Here is a 21,900-nt window from a genome sequence, read left to right as displayed (position 1 = left end):
ATTCTATATATTATTATAATGAATTATTTTTCTGGATTACATCAGCATAGTATATCTATGGTAAAAAAGAATCTAAAAATACACGCGATAAGCTGTGTTGATAGAGGTTAGGAAAAATAACTTTTCTAAATGATGCAACGTTATTTATTTATATACAATATTAGTTTTACATTTATACAGTAATATACCTATGTGAAAATTGCTTAAAATATAAACCCATTCGTTATACAAGTTTATAGAAGCTATATCCATATAAAATATTATTTTTTTAAACTTGTTTTACCATATAGGTACTTGTGTATTATTAGTATTTATACATTTATATTTTTCTAATGAAAAATGTTAGAAAACAACTAAGCTGAACAAACACAATAATGTTAATGACTATTCATAAAATATAAAATATAAATAATCTGTAAAGAAAAACATATTTATAATACTTTATAAATTCTAAACCTCTATAAATGTTGAAACGTGCAATACACCTTAGCCGCAGAGTTTATACCACGAATTAACGTTGGAGTATACGTAGGCCAATATTAATTATTCTGTTTTTATTAATTTTTTTATATTATTTCAGGTGCTTATCACATTAATTGGCGTTTTGCTTGCAAATTCGGCTTCAGAACCTTTATTACCCACGGATTGGTCGAACGAAACGCATCGTCAGAGCAACAACAAAAGTCTGAACAAAAACTCTCAAGACTGGTAAACAGCTTTTAATTTGCATAAATAAAATAGCAGTCGTCGTTAAGTATTTGCACATTACTATCATTCTAATACTACATAATGTGTACCTACTTATATTTATTTAAATATTATCGTTTATTTTGGCTAGTCTTTTTATTGATTATATATTATGCTTGATAAGTATTATACTGCCGCTACGGCCGCAGCAATCAGGCTGGTAGACGGTAGACCGAAAAACGATGTCGCGTAAATCACCGGTTAATATTATATTATTACCGTTTTATATTTATCCTCTTTTAACGAAGCTGCTTTGCATAACCCGTATGGGACGTCATATATAGGTACTCTGCTTGTATACACTATATTATTACCGGTAGACTAGTTTCGGTCCGTGAGTATTTTCTTTTCCTTCAAAAATAAAATGTTAATGCGAGTATGTGTAATCCACGTGAAACGATCATCTCAGGCGGTTGAAATTGGCCTATACTCACTCGGTCACTCCACTTATTAATATTATTCCTATAGTTATAGCGAGACGCAAATAATATACAATATAATTTAGTGACGTCGGGTGGATCTTGAGATTTTTACGAGACAGTAAAGCGTTTTTAAATTGTGATCGCGCTCGTTAAGCATTTGCATAAAGTCATTCAAAAAACTGTCTGCGTTATAATTTTTCTGTTATGTTTTCTCTCTCCGACGTGTTTATACTTTTGTAACCCCTTCGACGTATAATCCGCGCCCGAGGACAACCACTATTCGTCCTATAAGCGAGAACCGGCTGTTTCATTAATAAATAATACACTTATAATGCTGTGTTGTACACAATATTGTCACACGGACTGTATATATGTTTATACGTCGTTTTATCTGGCCAGCTCGTTATTTTAAATGTTGTAACCGATGGTTTTCAGGTTAGGCGGAGAAGAAACATCGATAGAAGAAGAGGTAGCCGATCATCATTGGCTGTCTAGTCGTAAGAGTCAAGAATATCTAGTCTCTGTCGGTGGTCAGGAAGACTGTTGTCCGTCACAGATGGAAATGATCGAACCGAACGGCGGAAGCAACCCAGACGGGCTGTACGTTGAGCTTTTCAGGTAATTATATTATGATACATACCGACTACAGCCTGCAGACTCGTACAATATTATATTACGTATGTTGATACGAGAATTAATGTATTAAGCTTTCATTAAATTATAAGTGCGGTTATAAAGTAAAGATAAGAGAAACTCGAAACTTGATCACTGGTCTTGTCACTATAATATTAAACACACATAACATAATAAGTCGAGTTATATATATATATATAAAACCACCTATAAATCAGAATGATGAAATATTTCGTTTAGATTCTTGACTACACAGAGTACAGAACTACTGCGATACAGCCCTTATATACAGCACTGCACAATATGTCAGTCGCAAAAGTACGTTATTTGCTTTATATGTGTACAGTTTACTCGTTTCAAAACTATTGTATTACTTAAAAATATAAATAAAATAAGGGCTGGTATTACTTACACGTGCTCACAAGTAACTACCTACAATAAGAATAATGTATAATATATAATATTTAGATCTTCATTTACATAGAGCGAATGGACCAAAATTAATATTTTACCAATGGTGATATACCGATATGTTTCGAGAAAGTCACACGCAAATTGGAATTATACAATATGATTGCGCTGTTAGTAGAAAAACTCTTAATTTGTTTTCAGGGGACAGCATCCAGACGAACTACCTAAGACTATATCGATTTCAGAAATTTCATACGATCGGTAATTACCGATATTTATATATGCACATATATATATAAAAAATGCTTTAATTTTTTTCTAATTTATACTATTTATAAAATGTATATTTCAAATGATTATCATGTATTATTTTATCTTTGTTCTTTTATGTGAGTTCAACTTACAAACATATTTTATATCATAAAATAAAGTACCCAAGCATTTTTTTAGATTTTTTTCAATTTCGCATGATTTTTAATTGTAGATAATTTTTGAAAATGTAGTCAAGTAATTTATTTTTGTTATAGATAATCTAAAATCTAAAATTAGTTTCATTTTATTTACATATAATTAAATATTATTTCAATAATTAGGTTATTTACAACGACAACAAAAAAGTTCATCTATTGCAGTTTTTACTTTGACTAGTGTTCAGTCCTTAATCAGCACCTAAGTTTAAATGTATTCATTTTCATTTTGTAAACAATAAAATTCATTTATTTCACGTAATTGTGATATATTTATATTATGAATAAATCGTATATTTTTTATTACTATATTGAAGCCAATTTAAAATAATAACAATGCAGTAACTAAGTATTTAGTTTTAAAGGTATTCATCAAATTTAAAATTTAAAAACTGTTTCAAATTCTAATAAATAAAAGTTAATAATTAGGTAAACTTTAAGTACATTTTTATTCTTATTGTTTTTATTAAATTCCTACTTCTTACATTCAGTTTAATTCAGTCATTCTTATAATTATTTTATTTATTATCTTTTAAATTAAAACAAATATTCATTTTTTAAATTCTTTTACCGATATTTGATATAATTTAAATCTATAATTCCTTTCGATAAATAGTCTTATAAATACTTTTCAAGTGTATTCAGCCTATTAAATAAAATGTTAAATACTTTTAAATATAATCTGTAAATCCTTTTTTATATTTCAAAATAATAAGTTTGATAATGAATTATTTGTACCAGAATAATAAATAGATACTTAACCTTGTTCAAAAATATTTAAATTAAATAGTTAATATCTATTTAATCAATACAAACTTTAATATGTACAAGAATATTTGATTCGGGTTAACCTATACAGTTAACTTTTCTATTATCTGCAGCTTATTTAATGAAATTAGTAAAGACTTTTAGAGCCATTATACAATTTATTTTAAAACAAAATTTAATAGTTAAATACGAACTTATTGATAGCTAAAACGCAACAGTAAAACGAAAAAAATTATTCAGTATCTTAAAATAAAAACATACGTAGAAAAAGTATTTAAACATGCGAGTATTCGTAAATACTTAACACGATCGTTGACTGATTATCTGTGTAGTGCTTTTAATATTTTTCAATGAAAATGCTCTTATATAGTTTATACTTCCATATATGGTATTATATAATATGGTACAGTTTAAGGGCTGATTAAGAAACTTACTGTTTTAAAATTATATTATAAAACATTTATACTGTATGTTATGAAATAAAACTATATTTATAATATATTGCATGGTATTTTTTATTAAATCATAATATTACTAAATTAAAATAAAGAATTATTATCTATTAGTATTTTTCTAATAGGTGTAGCCATGTAGCTACGATTATAATATATTTTCGAAAATTAATAGTACTGTAGCTACTGCCTTATAGTAGTTATAAGGTACGTTAATATTTTTATAGATGCATTTAAAAAACGCTTAAAATTGATTTTCATATATATACTTGATGTATTTATTTGTATATCGCAGTTGTTTAACAACTTAAAAGTAAAAAACAAATTTTTTCATCGCATACGTCATATAGTAAAAAGTATTACAAAGATACATGTGTAGAATGAATAAATTGTGGATATTATATTTTTTTCACATTTATTGAATTTCTCAGTCATTGCGATATTCTCCGAACTGATTAACAGTCATTACTTGTTAAAAAATCGAACATAATGTATAGGTAGGTATAAAATAATATTCCTATTTCACATTATTATTATATAGTTTCAACTGCTGGAACGTGGTCTCTTAAGTACCTATACGAGTGGCTAATACCACGCGCGTAATTAGTTATCTACAAATTGATTTTTGACGCAATGAATGCGTTTAAAACTATATTATATGCCAGCCATAAAAGTATATAATTTAGCTAATGTAATACAATATATTATACGCCAAGAAGAACAAAATTAAAAACATGGAAAAAATCGAAATATTTAAAAAACCAAAAACCGCAAACGTCTCATTTACATTTTTATTTTTTAATGTATTATATAAGCAGGCCCGGTTTATGGTATAAACATTGTTAGCTAAGCCTATAGAACCTTGATTGAACATAGATTTTAATGTTTTTTTTTTTTAACAAAATATTAAGTTGAAATATTCTTTTTTCTGATACAAAATACAAATTTTATTTTAATTGGTATATGATAGTTTATGGTAGGTACTAATAGATTAGTTATCTATCCACACATAAAACTAAGTAGTTCCTCGTACTGTTGACTTAAATTGTTTATATCAGCTAGACTACGATTTTAATTTATTAACGTATTTAAAATAAAATAAATTCTAAATTCGTGCATCTAAAAAAATAAATAGTTAAAAATCGATGATTTTTTATTTATTTACTTTTATTATCCTTTTGAGTTGGTTATTATTTCTTAATATAATATATATATAACAGGTACAATAATTATTAATTACCTATGTTTTATATTAACTTATTTTTTTTTCTAATTGATTACCTTCTTACAAATATTTCTCATGATTTAAAGAGGGGCATAGCCCTCTTGGGCTATTGAGGCATGGCTCAATAACGTTAAATAAGTAATAGAGACGCTTTAGTAAGTTAGTAAGTAAGTAAACAGAGTTCTCTTACTTTAATTTTGCCAAGTCGAGCACTGTCAATAATTAAAATTGTTATATAAGTTCTTAAGAGGACGTCATATGCACATATGTGAATATGTTGTCTCCGTCATATTAACGCATAATATACCAATATTTAGATTTAGCAGTTCCAGTTTTATGCAGTTAGGTTAATATAAATATCGGTATGTTATGTGTTAGTATGGCGGAAACAACATATTTACAACGTAGGTACGTATTATAATGCGGCTATTTGGAAATTATTATCAAACTAGGTAATAATATAATAGTTTAAAAAAAAAACAACTCTAATGCAACTTAAAGTTTTTAACTAGTATTTGAACACTTTAGCCAACCTTTGGTCTTATATCCGAGATAACAATATTATGAATATCGTCTCGGCGACCCCAGTGGCGGCGCGTGCGCGTATATATTTAGTTACGTCCGTCGAACCGTTCCGGTTCTCCGCGATATAGGTACGTCCTCTGCACGGTCTACAGCATAACGCGCGCGTAAGCCGTAGTCATCAGCTGCCTTGCTCATTATCGTTTTATTTTTTTTTCCTCTGATCACGACGATATACGCGAGTCGTCTGGCCATTCAACAATGTCCGACCGGAAAACACGTTAAATGCACGCGCACACACGTAATATTATAGGTAGGTATCCACTCGGGGACGGGTTTGAATATCGATAGTGTTTCGCAGTGTACACACAAACACACGTACATACACGAACACATACATTATATTATTATGCGCTAGTAAAATATACATAAACGACATGCACGGACGGCGTGTTTAATAATAATTTTAATACGCGTGCCGTGTAAAGTGCTGCCAGATAATATTATAGTATTATTATTATTATTATTATTGTAGGTATATTGGTAAATATTGGATACGTATCGCGGTAATAGTTATTATTATACAGGTACTATACATATACTAGTATTATACTTATAATAAGTATATATGATTATATATTTAATAAAATAATTGCCTAAAATAATATCGTATTATAGGTACTTATTATTCGCTCTACAGTGGCAGCGATATGGATTTTTGAACTTTTATTAGGGGCGGACTGTGATTAAAAATGTCACTGGGAGTTAGATCTACAGTATAGTTGCATCTGTACATTGGTTAAAGACGAAAAATCATAACATTAAACATATAACTTATGTGATAAACTGTGGTATTTTAATTACTAATATATTATAAGTACTAAATAAAGTACCTATTTTTAAACTAAAACAAGTTGTTTTTTTTATGTTCACTTGTTATTAAGCGAAATTGTTAATAATTTCATAATTATTAAGTTCAGCTAGTTAGTATATCTTTTTCACACATCATAATAATCAAAAAATATCTTAAACAAATTTTTAGTTTATATAATAATGTTATATACCTGTTCTACTTCGTATAAAATATGCCCGTTACCATAATAACCTATATAATATAATTGTTACCTAATAGGTTAACTGCAATCAGGAAGGTTATCTTATTATATTTTTGAAATTTTGAAAAAAATATTGAGAACATTAATGTTTTCCATGATGTTCTTCTGGAATTACTGATATGTATCTACACAAAAACAAGTGTCTATAATTTTGCCATTGAGAAGAACTAAAAATACAAAAATAAAAAACAATTAATTAAAATATAAATATCAGTTGTATATTGTATATATTATAATATTCATGATATGATATACATATTATTTTTTTCTTATATAATTTGAATTCATTATAAAACACAATTTTTAAAAACAAATTATGTATTTACTTTTTATCGTCATTAAATTTTGAGTTTTGTACTTTTTTGAACGAGAAATTAATTAGTTAAAACTTCTTATAAGTATAAACTATAAAGGAACGTATTTAATAAGTAAGTTGATAAATGAAACGGAGCGTGGGTAACTCATAAATCTTATTTTGAAATAGCTAAATGAACACTGTCGTTTAAAAATTTAAAACAATAACAAGAAAAATGTACATTGTTCTTATTATACAGTACCTGTATATGGCTTTAAATTATGTTAAAAAAATATCTCTAAAAACTTTAATTATATATTTACGGTTTTTTTTTTTTACATGAAATAAGTGTTACCTTTAACATAATCGCATTGTCTCTGTACAGATGACTTATTTCAAACAAATCAGTACTTATATGACAAACGTTGAACCGGACATTAAAAATTACAAAAATCTACAGAAACGTATGTTCGCCTCGCGTGTGGCGTATACCACCGGTATACACACCGACGAGGCGTGTACCTACCGTGTTTTTATAATATAGTAACACTATACGGCACATAGTCGCTATATATACATTGCGCTCGAAACGGGGTAGATGGTTTAGGTCGGGTGTACATGATGTCGAAAGATTTGTACGACGACACGCGCGTTTCGTCGTCGTACGTACCCATGTCGACCCACCTCGCCGGCAGACGTGTCGCGCTGCGGACGCTGTTTAAAACACGGCTATCCGCGTGCATATTATAATACCGTACACAACCGTATGCAAATATCATAACGTATTATAATCCGCGTGCGGCCGTCTGTCGTGTTCGCGGATCGAATACAATATAATATAATACTATTATTCGCCGTCGCCGCCGCCACGCTGTGCGAGAAAACGTGTACGCAAACGCATAATATATTACATTATATTATTATTATATCATATTATATTGTCATCGTCGTATCGTCGTGTTATTATTTTACGTGTAGGCACCTATATTATTATTATTATTATTATTATATATGTATGGTCAGTTTTTCGTCTCGACGAGTTTTTGCCAACGCTCTTAAATCGCCAACCGTTTCACGAAGCTGCGCGTATCTATAATATATAATCGCTTTTTGGGCTACAGAGACGTCACAGTTGTTGATATTATTATTATAAGGTGTTATTAAGTGTGGGTTTAAAATATGCATGCGATTATTTCCGAATTTATCACAGAAAAATTGCCTTCCAAGCACAAAATTTGTTTCGTGCAATAGAGAACTTTAACATTAAAATTTTTTTTTATTTTAAGTACATTTTTCGTGCCTATTTAAATGTTATAACAGTGGTAATAGTTCGATATAATGATTCGTTAAAAAGAAAAATAAGAAAATAGGTATTTTTAAATTATTCATTTATTTTCATAGGTATTATTTTTATTTTGTAAAATGTTAAAAACATCTTGACAAAATCGGATGTGGGTTGCACAACGGTTTGACTAAGTTTTCATCGTGTGCTGGCAGATTTAGTAAACATATATACATAGCTGATATACTGTTTTATACGACTTACACCGATCGCGATAACGCGAAATTAAACATACATTTAAATAATATGAACCAATTTTTGTACAGGTAGTCGTTACTTTTTATCATTATATCAAACACGATTTTTAAGAGCACTCTTATGTGTTGTAGTATTTTTGGTGGCTTGGTGCATTAAATTGTACATTTGAAAGGTATTTTTCGTGTGTCTTAGGAGATTAAAACCACGTCTTGATTATAAGATAATAAAAATTAACTTTGACCTAAAATAAAAATCAAAACTTCCACACTACACCTACCAAATCGTATAATGTAAATACTAAATAAGTGTTTATTTGAGAGAGGTTGAAAATTCAGTGGGCAAGTTTAATGGGTCAGAAATCTATCCAATAAAATATAGTATCATTAATTATATGATGTATCATTGAGACCGAAAACTTCAGTTTTACATTGTAAAAATAATAAATAATACCTATTACAGCAGTACATAAAAGTTATTAGCTTGTTTCACATAGTTTTCATTGCAAGTTGCTGTGAAACTAGAAAGATAATCGGATCAAATAATATACCTCTGTACCTCATGTATTTCTCTATTGAGTTAGTAGATATTTTATAAAAGTTATATTTTAATATGTTGTAATGTCCAGACTCCTAATAAAAATAAAATCGATGAGAGTAGATTTCATAAGTTTTTAATAAGCAAATATTAAACATTTTTATCGTTCATAAACAAAATAAAGTTAAATTAACGTTGTAATAAAATTGTGGTTTTTTCGGAACCGACCGTAAATCTCTAAAAAACGAAAACAAATTATTGAAATTTTAACCGATCGGGCAGTGGGACATGACCGAAATTTCACGTAGTATAAAATATGTTTCATTTTACAACGTATCGATATGCTATAAAGCTACCACAATTAAAACACTAATAAAATAACCTATAATCTTATCAATAATTTATTACTATATACCTACGTTTCCCGTACAGAGGTATTTCTATTGGAAATAAAATCACCATACTAATCGCACAACTCTGAACTGTGGAGTGTACATGCAAATATAAATAAAACCGTTTAAGCTCATAGGCCGCCGGTACAGTTTTAATTGATTGCAAAATAGGAATATTATGCAGAAAATATATTAATTATTATTAATCAACATACTGCTACCGCGGATGAAATTATATTATCCTGCAGCGTACGTGAAAGTTCATCATGTAGGAGATATCGCATTTTATTATCAGATCTATTCGTTTTTCATTATTATATATTTTATACAGTTGTTCAACGCGATACGTATAAATTACTTGATTTGTATAATATGCTAATATTTTAACATTTTTAATTCATATAGATAGTATTCTACCATACTTGTTTGCACCTATAACATTAATTTTTTTTTTAAATCTATTTATTTAAATTGTTGATGTATGAACGACGACGTTTCACCGAGCGTGCCGTTTTATAACTCATTGAGATGAGAGAAACCAAAGTTTTTTGATTTTCTTTGCAACATATAAAGAAAATCTTCAGCAATAATTGGAATTTTATTTTTTGTTTAACTTTTATTTTCAACAAATCTTCCCTATAAAGGTCATAACTCGGTTGTAACCTTTGATTTTCAAAAAAAAAATTTGCGCTGTCATTCACTCAATTTTGTGGTTAGTAATAGCGGTATACCACAGCGTTGATAAGCAAATACCATAATATGATGCACGTACCAGAAAGTAGAATCTTGCAGTCCTGTTCGAATCCTATTATATCTTAAACCAGTTACCACTAACCATTATTAAGTTCATAATCAATAAAATCAGTTGAATTACTACACCGCATTAAAATAACTATACATTTTAAAATTATGTTTCACTTTATCTGGATAGTGGAGTGTGTAATCGCCTCAAGACCATTACTAATTAACTTTAATAACACGGCGTCTGCAGTGACACTCGAACGATGTATGATGATGAACATTGCGGTCTCGCGTGTTTTCACTTTAGGGTCGTAGCGACAATCGAATATAAATATTATAGTATATTATCTTATTCTAAACGGCGTGGATCATTATATAGGTATATAATAATGTGTTACGAATTTGAAAGTTACAAAACAAATTCTCAACCAGTTATTAGCACGTAACGTATTAATAATATATTCTTAGTTATTCTTGGAGTTAAAACACGAATACATGATATTATTATAAAAGTGTCTATCATTTTTATTTTATTTAAAAAAAAAATAATAATGTTTTCAGCGCATATTTGTTAATATTTACACATAAGCATTATTTCTCATATTATAATATATTATTTTATTTTTCCGTCTTAGCAGCTATATCCATATAGGTATAAATGTATATACATCACAGTAGGTACAATGTCAAATGTTTAAAATACTAAATAATAATTTTTCATTTAGATTACACAATACACTGCAAATGCGTACGTAAATAAAAACAATAAATAATAAAATATTATTTCTATATTCGAATTATATAATATATTATAATAACTCTGTATTGATTCTTTCTTAAAATGGCCATGAAGAGGGGAGGAGGAATTAAATCAATATGCGTTATTATAATTTATTTATAATCGAAACATATGTATATGCGTATTTAATATTTATGCACCTACCTATCTCATAATATGTTGTATCGTTAATAATATTTCCTTAGTATTTTGAAATATTTTTGTTTTCATTTTAATAAGTAGGACGTAGGTAGGCGCATAACAACGTATTGATATAAAAATTACGCGATTGAAAAGTATGCACAAATTGTGGACTTTGGGCGATTGAATTTTCTACAACTGATTTCATCAGGGAACGCTTATGAAAGTGATTTCCAGCCAGGTCGTACATCTTACTCAACGTCCAATGGTATTACATTTATAAACAAATAGAACATTATTATTAGTAATTTATGACCATATAGCTCACGCTGAACGCATATTTTCTCGTCTCGTATAATAATGTATGAATTTATGGTGTATCGCGTACATGCGTTTTTCCTTTTGTGTATAAATAATATTGATATAATTTATTGTACATATATTATACGCTCGTTCGTTGTTGAAACGGAAAAGTGAGACTTTAACTGTTTACTTATTTATTTTTGAAATTACAGTTGGATATGAAATTAAATTAGTACTCGAATGATACATCAATTTAAATAAAATGCAATTAAAACACCAGTCTTATTTATTACACTGTTTCACAACGTTAATCATTCCATATAAATGGTTATTAAACCGGATCAGAAACCAGTATCGAGATGTTTCCATCAATGCTATTTTTCGGTAAAACGTCAAAGTTTTGATACTTATCTTAACTGGGTTGGTTTTTCTGCATCATAATGGCTCGAAACTATTTTGTCATTATTTTTTATTGTTACCCGCAACACAGTAACGGTGGGTTATGTATTTATGTTTTTGAATTGAATAATATTATAAAAAAAAAAATCACTTGAGTATCGTATATGTTATTCTGACTTCATGGTACAAATTAATGCGTAATGTTAATAATAATAATTTCATTTTTCTATCACGTCATCTCCATATGTAATATACAAGGTGTGATTTACCAATAATGTTCTGTGTTCACCCGATTTCTTCTTTTAATGAATTATTCAAATTTTAATTTTTGGAATTTTAAGTATATTTACAGCTAGACCATATATTAAAATACTTAGGTTTTTTTTATTTCATTTAAGAATGCACTTGAACAAATCTTGTATTTATGTCAAGAGACTTACTTCTTTTTTTTCCTTAATCTAAATTCGTAGAAGTATTTAAATTTGCATACAAAGGATAAAAATAAGTTTGGCTATGATGAATTTAAATTTATAGTAATTACTAACTAGTAACTAATTATAATTTGTAAAAATTCTACGGTTACAGATTATTTTAACTCGGGGACCGAATTTTGATTGATATACATCGAAATATTAAAAAAAATTATCTGTTTTAAAAAATATTAGTTTTTATTTGGAAAAAATGGCTTTTTTCGCCACATCATATTTCATAGTCCTTAAATTGTATATAAAATGTCTAAATAATTGAATATATAACCTTAAAAAATAGTAAAATAAATCAAAATGTTAATAAATTAAAGGAAAAATGGAGGCTAAAGAGCATGTTCGATGAATCACTCTGTATAATATGTTGATTATACTGACATTGTATATATGTGTGTGTATATATATATATATATATATATATATTGCGCGATCGAAGTCGACGGATTTCGTTGATCATCGCGGCCAACGCGCACACGACGACGAACACGATTTATCTAAATCCACGAGGACGCCCGTGCCCATGTCCAATTCGATTTTCATTTGTCACAATTATTCACGATTAAGCGCTTTACCTTGTTAACGACAGCATTGGTGTATTATTTTTAATAACACTACTTACCGATACACCGTAGCCGACTTGTATAACGGTCGAGTGACGTGTACAAATGTGTACACCAGTGCGTATGTGATGTCCGATCGTTGTAGGTATACGGGATTTCTGAAAGTCCCATCCACGCAGTTGAAGTCGCGCTGACCATTAAGTTATTCAATGATATTATAGTTATCGAAAGTCAAATGTATTTTATTGCTATCAGTCGTTGACACCATTCGGCGCTTTTACAGTTTCCGGTTATGCTTTAACCGGTTTCGGAATATATACGAATGTTTTATTTTAGTTTATCTTTATTATTACTCCGATCGCAGCCACTATATGATCGTATACATACACACATATTAATATATTATACATAATATGTATAGATGGAAGGTAAACTCCGACTATAAACGAAATTCGGTTCATTTTTATGATCAATCAATAAAAGTATAAAATAATATATTTTAATTTTTAATTTGCAATTCATTTCGAATTGGAATATAATATTATATACTATGCAGCTGTAGGTCTTACAATGACTGGTCATTTTTTTGTTGTCCTGGAACTGCTGTTTTGATAAGCGTTTCAAAAGTTTCGTACGCAAACAGGATTATTTTTTTTATGTTAAAAAAGGTGTCAAAGTTAGAAATGTACAATAGTTTTTATTTATTTATTTTTATTAAAACGCATTTTAACATCATAGGAAATTTAAACTGTGATACCAACTGCATATTAATTATCATTTATTAGATAGTTTGGTAAAATATAAAAAAAATTTAATTTAAATTGTTTCATTAATAAAATAGGTATTATTCGTCGTCGGGGGTGGTAGGAATGTATTGCGTCCTTGTAGTCAACATATTATACACATGTATGTGATGATATAATCACAATTCAGAATTGCCTATATTAGTCGTAAGAAAAAATGCATTAGACAACCACGAATCATATGCGCTGCAGATCAGGATATAACGAGAATATTATAATATACCTTCAGATTATTTTATATATTTATAATATTATGACCACTTGTGATTAGGTAATATCGTTCGTTACATGGTTACCTATACTCAACCGGCTCTCACTATCACGCGATATATATTGGATTTTTTACGCTGAAAATCTAACTCAAATTTATGATAATGAATTGTGATATACACGTGTTTATAGTAGCTCTTTTATACGTAGGTACATAATACCTACGTCTAAAACAAACACAACTCGTAAATTATCACACTAAATGTTCACAATAATCTTTTTGTTATGATTTTTGTTTCTGTTTTTCATTTATACCATAACAATCTAATAAAACTTGTTTGTATTCAAAACGAATCAACCGTACAACTAATAAATCAGACTTGGTGGAACGTAAGAAAATGATTTTAGCGTGGGAAAAACATGGTCATTTTTGAGATAATAATCATGATGATCGAAGTGGTTTTTTTTGTAACCACTGCATTATAATATTATTAATAATGCTATTTGTGTGTGTGTGTTGGAGATGCTCAGCTTTAAAATCCGACCAATTACTACATAATAAACATCGAATCATCTGCAAATGACTTATTTTTTGATCAACGTATTTGAATTATTAAGTGTTGTTTGACAAATCACGATTTTATCCAATAATATACGCACAAACACTTGAACGTCAGACATCAGTGATTTGTTTTTGCAAAACTCCACAGTATTCACGAATTAATGAAATTAATGAAATAAATTGACGCGAAGGACACATATAATATAATAATATATACATACAAAATTAAATTTACTCCGAGTTGGACTAACAACGCAATAGTATTATAGTCCACTCATCGTTATCCGTAAACATATATAATATTATACTATATATTGTATTCTACCTACACAAGTCTATCAATAGTTGTTTCCATTTCATTCGTTGTTGGATCATACACACACGAGGTCTACAGCAATGTATTTAGTATATTCTATACTATCTTTATTATATTACAAGGGTAGTCAACTTGCGGCTCTTGTCATAGTTAGATGCGGATTGTGTATTGTTTATAAAATCAAAATTTCTGAAAATTATATAAAATGTATTTATTCATGTGGCTCAAAATAAATTCATGTTGACCACCCCTGTTATATAGCCAAATAAACTTTTTTACTGTAAATTATTAATCAGATGACCTTTTTGAAAATTTCGATGTACATAAATAATAATTTGAACGACTAATTTCTATGTTATCAATGTCAATATTATACTAGAAAGATAATATTGTCCTTAAAAATTGTTTTATAAAAATATAAAATGGGTTTACTATTACATCTATATTCTATATAATATTTATTATACCTATTACTAAGTATAATTTTCAAAAATTATAAAATGTTAATACATTACATACATTTGTATTAATTATACTCAAGTTATTAAATTACCATAGTCCCTGTATCGTTCAAACTAATTATCTTTAGTAGTACACTAAGTTAAAATTACTCGTTTAAATTTCAATTTAGATAAATACAAATTTTCAATAAAGTTATCGGAGATTCACAGAGAGAAAGTGTGATTTTCGTTTGAACATAAAAAATTTGTATCGCTACAAGCCACTCTACAATAATGATTAGGTTAATAACATAAAAATTCCAAATAATTTAAAATATACTTAAAGATTCTAAAAATCAGAATTTTAGTAAATTTATTGTTGATGGAAGGTTAGATCATCATGTTTATTACATAATATCGTGCTATGGTCGCTATGGATATAATACTCACTAGGTTTCAGAATGTAGTATTACACTATAGCAAGAGGGGCTATATATATAATTGTCTAAATAAATAATATAATCATAATATTGCGTACATGACATAGGTATTATACACTCAACGGCGTAAACAAATGCAAACGATTAATATGTATGTATATCATTTTTATTTGATTTCATTTTTTACGGTTTTTTGATTAAACGCATACGACGCGGCGTGGCGTGGCGGCATAATTTAATATAATTTTATCAATATTCGTTATCTTCCACGCGAGCTTATAGATACAATATTATATTACACACGCATATGCTTACCTACCATGCGGCCTATATAATATAATATAATATTTTATATTCTGACATTAAAACAAACGACGAACGAGGAGACGACGACGATATCTCGTTTCCAATTCTTTTATTGCGTTGCATTTCCGAAAACGTTTTCAAACCGTTGCGCGGGCTTTCTATATAATAGTAATATATACGGGTGCGCCATTGCGAGCGGACAAACAAAAAACTAAAAAATCTTTTTTATGCTACATACCGACGACGAAACGTTAAAAATAATAATAATATATTTATCCTGATAATATAAGGCGTTCGGGAAAGAACGTCTTCCTTCCGGTTCTTTATTTTTATGATTGCGGTGCTTAGAAGACGTCGATGCACTATATTTTGGTATCTCACTCTGTCGATTTATTTTGCAATATGTACATGCAATTATTAACACATTTATATTTTAAACAAGTACTATAACTTAATTAGAAATCTATAAATATTAAAAAAGTTAACAAACGAAAACGGGTAATATTCTTAACTTTAGACTTTATAGTAGTATAGATAAGTTGAAAACTAAAATATAACAGTGGCCGCTTTGCTGAAATCAAATACAGCTGTCAATGTTGTCATATACGTGTAGGTCAGAAAGACAAAACGGGCAGTACGCCGAAATCCTTTTAAATAGAAATTTACTAACAAATATATTTTTATAAAAATACAAGATTTTGATTGTTTTTAATTATTGCATAATATTATTTTATTATACCCTCCGATTGACCGAATCGTTTATTCCTGCAATCTTCTACTACTACCTACCTCAGGTGTTTTTTTATATTATAGTATCGTTTTGAGGGGTAAGATCTATTAGTTTATAAGACCCTCTTTAGAGCGTATTCGAGGGGGAGGGAATCTTGTATACATATAGTAGCCGGAAAAGCCTCATAAGAGTCCGGCACGGGACCTGCAGAGCAGCTCGAACTCCGCCTAATCTCGAACGCGCACCGTTTGTGGTCGCGACCCGTCTCGTTATAATAATATCACAGTAATATAATATTAATCGGCGTATTGACGGATTGTTTTCAGCGACGGGGCCGACAAGCAGCGGTTCTACGAGGTGTCGTGCAAGCCGGGCGTCGAGGGCAAGCCGTGCCTGTTCATGGAGCGCAAGCTGCACGGCCACTCGACGTGCGTGCAACGGTACTCGTACTCGTACGCGATCGTGCGCGAGGAGAACGCCAGGCACCACCACGGCGGCGTCGGCGCGGGCGGACAGTACAACAGCAACGGTGGCAAGCAGACGTTCCAGTCGCTGTTCCCGAACGGACAACAACGTTTGGAAATTGGATTACATAAAGGTGCGCAGCGGGTGCGCGTGCATGGTGCAGTCGCCCAAGAAAAAGCAACAAAAGCAGAGGCGGAAGAACGGCGGCGGCGTGGCGGGGGGGAGCAGCGGCGGCGGCGGCGGCGGTGGCGGCGGCAAGAGCAGGTCGCAACAGTGAGCGATGACCAAGACGACGCCGACGACGACATTACAGCGGCGGCGGCGGCGGTGATGACGCCACTGCCGCCGAGCACGGTGTGTTCCGCGAGTCCTATTCAATAGACGACGACTACGACGACGACGACGACCCTTTTTTTCGTGTCGTCGTCGTCGTGTGTTCGCTCGTCGCGCGCCTACGCACACAATTTATTATTATAATAATATTATTATATAGTGTTCGTGTATACGCACTACGTTATTAATATTATTAAATGTATTAAATATATTTTACCTAATATTATTAATATTATCGTGTACACGCCGACACGCCTCTCATCCGTTCTCGACTCGACGCCGATTGTTTTTTTTTTTCACTCATAAATTTTTAGATATATATTTTTTTTTCTACTGTATATTATATATTTTTATGATATTATGCCAAAAAACAAAAAACCACCGGCGATATTTTTCAACTAGATTTTTGTTTTTTTTTATCGCTTTTAGTTTGTTTTTTAATCCAAACGTTAACACACGTTGCGCACGTCATGCCGCGCGAGTCTTCTATACTTCTTCTCCTTCCCCACCCACCTCATCATCCTCCTCCGTTTTTTGTATTTTCATTCACTCTTGCCCTAAATATAATAAACGCTCACCGCTGCATTAGCGCTTTCACGTATAAACACACCGCGCACTCGCAATTTATAAAGACGTTAGAAAAAAAAAAAATAGCATTAATTTATACATCGCTACAAACCGTTTTTTTTTTTAAATATGTTATCTATACATATATATATTATATTTTTAATAACGATTTTTAATTCAATATAATATAAAATAATATATATAATACACAACTATATTCATATATAATATAAATATTATAATGTAGCGAGCGGTTATAATAATAGTAATATATAATAATAATAATATTATACTGTTTATAGTCATTCGAATGTTACCTTAGGCTTATGAATAGGTAATATTGTTAAGTAATTACGACTGCTTCGCAACGATAGGTAGGTAGATAGGTATATATACATACTATACATATAATAAGTGCATATTATAATGATAAAAGAAAAAAAAAATAATAAATGTTTTTTGTTTTATATTATATACATATACTCGTTACCTCGATCTATAATTATCATCTTCGGGATGAATTACAACATGTTAATTTTTTTTTATCAAACAAAAGCGCTACGTCTTACTACTCTTAAATATATATATATATACGTAATATCTCCTTATAACTTAATATTCTTCTAAATTAATATTATATTACATAATATCCTTTTCTTCAGCACCCGCATTATTAACTTATTATTTTTTTTATTTTTTTCATCATAATTTTTTTCCTTCATCATTCTGTTGTACATCATAACAAATATTATAATATATGTTTTCTCAAATCTTTATAAGTGTACATTTTATGTATACATTAAAATACATGGTATGGATATGTATTGACATATTGTATGTGTATATTTATTTATTTTTTGTTAATACTATTACCGTGTTGATATAGTAGGTATGTACATTGTACACTGTGTACACAGTACATACACATACGTATTTATTGACTAAAATATTATTGTACATTTTATGTTGTTTATTTATTTACTATACTTTTAATATATATATACACATACATATTATTATTATGTATAACTATTATAATAATTTAATTATCGAATATTTTTTTTTTTGTATTCTTTTGTTTTTTGTCAATTTAAATTTTGGTTCGTTTCTTATATATTATATATTAACGACTCATTAAGCTGTTTTTGCCACACATAATTGCATCATATTAAATGTTACATAACATAGCCAATAGTTACATAACCGATGTCAAACGCACACATACAAGTGTCTGCGTTGAGCGCGCGCGTACTTAATAATGTATAATATCTTTATACAAATATTTTTATATTCGAGTTTGTATCCAGACAACGACTGTGTACCTATAATATAATAGCACAAAATAATAAAATATTATATTTTACTACGTAGTGAAATAGTTAATGCATAAAATTACATTACAACCATTTTATAATTATAACAATATCACGTACGCTTCTATTACCGCGATGTCATATTATTAGAAATACGCTCAAAATCCCTTCAAATTTTAATTTTAAATAAAATAATACGTGAAAAATTATTATTATTTTAAACAAATATAAGTATAAATCGGATGGTCCATTAAACTTAGAACACTACTTATTATTTCAAAAACTATTAATATTTTTGAAAATATTTTTTTTTTTTAGTTTTGAGTTGCTAGAACATTTTTCCAAATAAATTATATTTTTACCATTTTTATCGTTCCTATTTTAAATTAACATCGACGGTATAAGTATTTAAATTTTAGATGAGCGGAGTGAAATGATTCTCGAAAATTTTAAACTATAAATGCTTAAAATAATATTCTGATTTCGAATAAAAAATAAAAAATGTATGTTTTCATTAGGATCAACTAGAAGAAAAAAATAAAACGATTAAAATGAGTATATTGTTTTATAACGACTTAAAATAATTAAAAAAAAATATTTTCAAAAAAGTTAGTGATTTCTGAAATAATGAGCTGGAAAGATCACCCTATTTATATACAAAAATAATACATATATTATTGATGTTTATATATCCACGATAAAAGTTTATAACTATAAGTGATCTATATAACTTAACTAAACAAGTTATTGATTTGTCGGGATTACGAGCGTTGGAAATTTGACCATATTACTTTTATTGTATTTATACGTTGGTTTCACGACAGTTTATTTAACGTCAATATTCGTTTGTATGATTAGATTGTTGTATAATTAATATATTCCAAATATCGTACACAATTTGTTGCAAAAACGGTTTGAATTCAATAAGATGTATTTTAACTAATTACCTACTATTATACATTTCTGGTAAAATTCACCAAAACAAATCGTATTCAGCATTAGTGGTTATTATTTTATCTTATAAAATAAATTATTATCACTGTCTGATTTTTTTTCTGATGTATAAATTCACGCGTCGTATAGAAACGACAAGAAAAAAAATTAATTCAAATTGTTACGATTATCGACATTATATTGTTAGACGGCGTTTTATGTATGCATTTATACCGACATTTATGTGTTGTCCATAGAGTTCAGATGGTTAGGAGCAAAACACGATATTTTGTCAAAATGCGATAAAATATGTACGCCTTTGCGGTCGCTATATCGCAGAAATATTGTAAATTTTTTAAACTGAATCCGATTTATATATACATATAATATGTATATGTATATATATAACTTCGCACAATTTAGATTATTGTTTGATAATCGAAACATTTAATGCACTTTTTTAATAAATTAATAAAGAATATATAATTAATTGTTTGAGTTTTATTTTTAATGTATCGTTACTTATAAACCATTAATAGTCGATGGAACAATTGATTTTGTACTATATCTAATTAACTATTGACTATTGCATACCATTTTACTACAGATAATCATGCTACAGATATCATCCAGCTATAAAACGATACAATTAAGACGCAGTTTAGTGGAATTCATGGTTATTTCAATATTCACTATTCAGTTACACAATATCATTGCTACAGTACACATCAAATTTTATCTCATTTTGGTGATAAATTAATCATGTTAAGACAGTTAAGTACTTTTTTGACGTCATTTTATAAGGTTTATAATGATGAAATGTATGATAACATATTATTATATATATTTTTTTTTATCATCGAGGAGGATAATAGTCTTTCAGTTACCTATTGTAATAAAGTTTAATACAAGATTTTTTTACATCTCCTCCTCCTTGCCCAGCACAAATCATGACTGTGACATGATCTACCACTGATATAAATAATATAAAATGGGTACCTATGCGGCTAGGCCATCGGCCTTCCTGACAAGAATTTATTGATTCTACAGACTACTGTTAATGTTATTACCTATTGATTCTGCAATCCTAATTATTTTTTAAATGAAACAATAAATAAATTAAAGGACATTTTGTTTTTAATTAAAAAAATTAATACTGGTTATATTATTTATAATATTTATTTATCAATTCTGCTCATGTTTAAATAAATAAAGAAAAAAAATGAGGTTAAGTTAAAATAATACAAAAATGTAGTATAATAATTAAAATAAAAAAATTATTGAACATGCGAAATTTAGAGCAATTTCGTGAATTAGAACGATATTGATTAGAAACTAGGTAAAAAGTAATATTAAGAATGTTTAAATTTTAACAACATGGCAGACAAGTGAATTTTTTTTATTAATGATTAATTATTCATTATATTATTTATATCTAAAACTATTAACGTATTTAAAAATATAGGTATAACACTAAAATAACAAATTTTCAAAAAAAAATTTTGATATTTCTTATATTGTTATAAATTGTTATGTTATTATGTTTTTGTGT

The 21,900-nt window shown here is 28.8% G+C and overlaps 1 protein-coding gene across 1 annotated transcript in view; it reads left to right on the top strand.

Annotated features, from left to right (window-relative positions):
• Nucleotides 1-19,472, top strand: part of LOC132921651 (uncharacterized) — an 88,574-nt gene extending 69,102 nt beyond the window's left edge. Inside the window, 4 exon segments of the mRNA XM_060984794.1 lie at nucleotides 581-708; nucleotides 1,605-1,787; nucleotides 17,064-17,301; nucleotides 17,303-19,472. Coding sequence (XP_060840777.1) covers nucleotides 581-708; nucleotides 1,605-1,787; nucleotides 17,064-17,301; nucleotides 17,303-17,479 — 726 coding nt within the window. The 3' untranslated portion in view covers nucleotides 17,480-19,472.
• Nucleotides 19,473-21,900: the final 2,428 nt, after the last annotated feature.

This window comes from Rhopalosiphum padi, chromosome 2 (genome assembly GCF_020882245.1).
Source record: "Rhopalosiphum padi isolate XX-2018 chromosome 2, ASM2088224v1, whole genome shotgun sequence".
In the NCBI taxonomy this organism is placed as follows: domain Eukaryota; kingdom Metazoa; phylum Arthropoda; class Insecta; order Hemiptera; family Aphididae; genus Rhopalosiphum; species Rhopalosiphum padi.
Note: the sequence above shows the minus strand (reverse complement) of the source record. Positions and strands in the feature narration are given on the sequence as shown.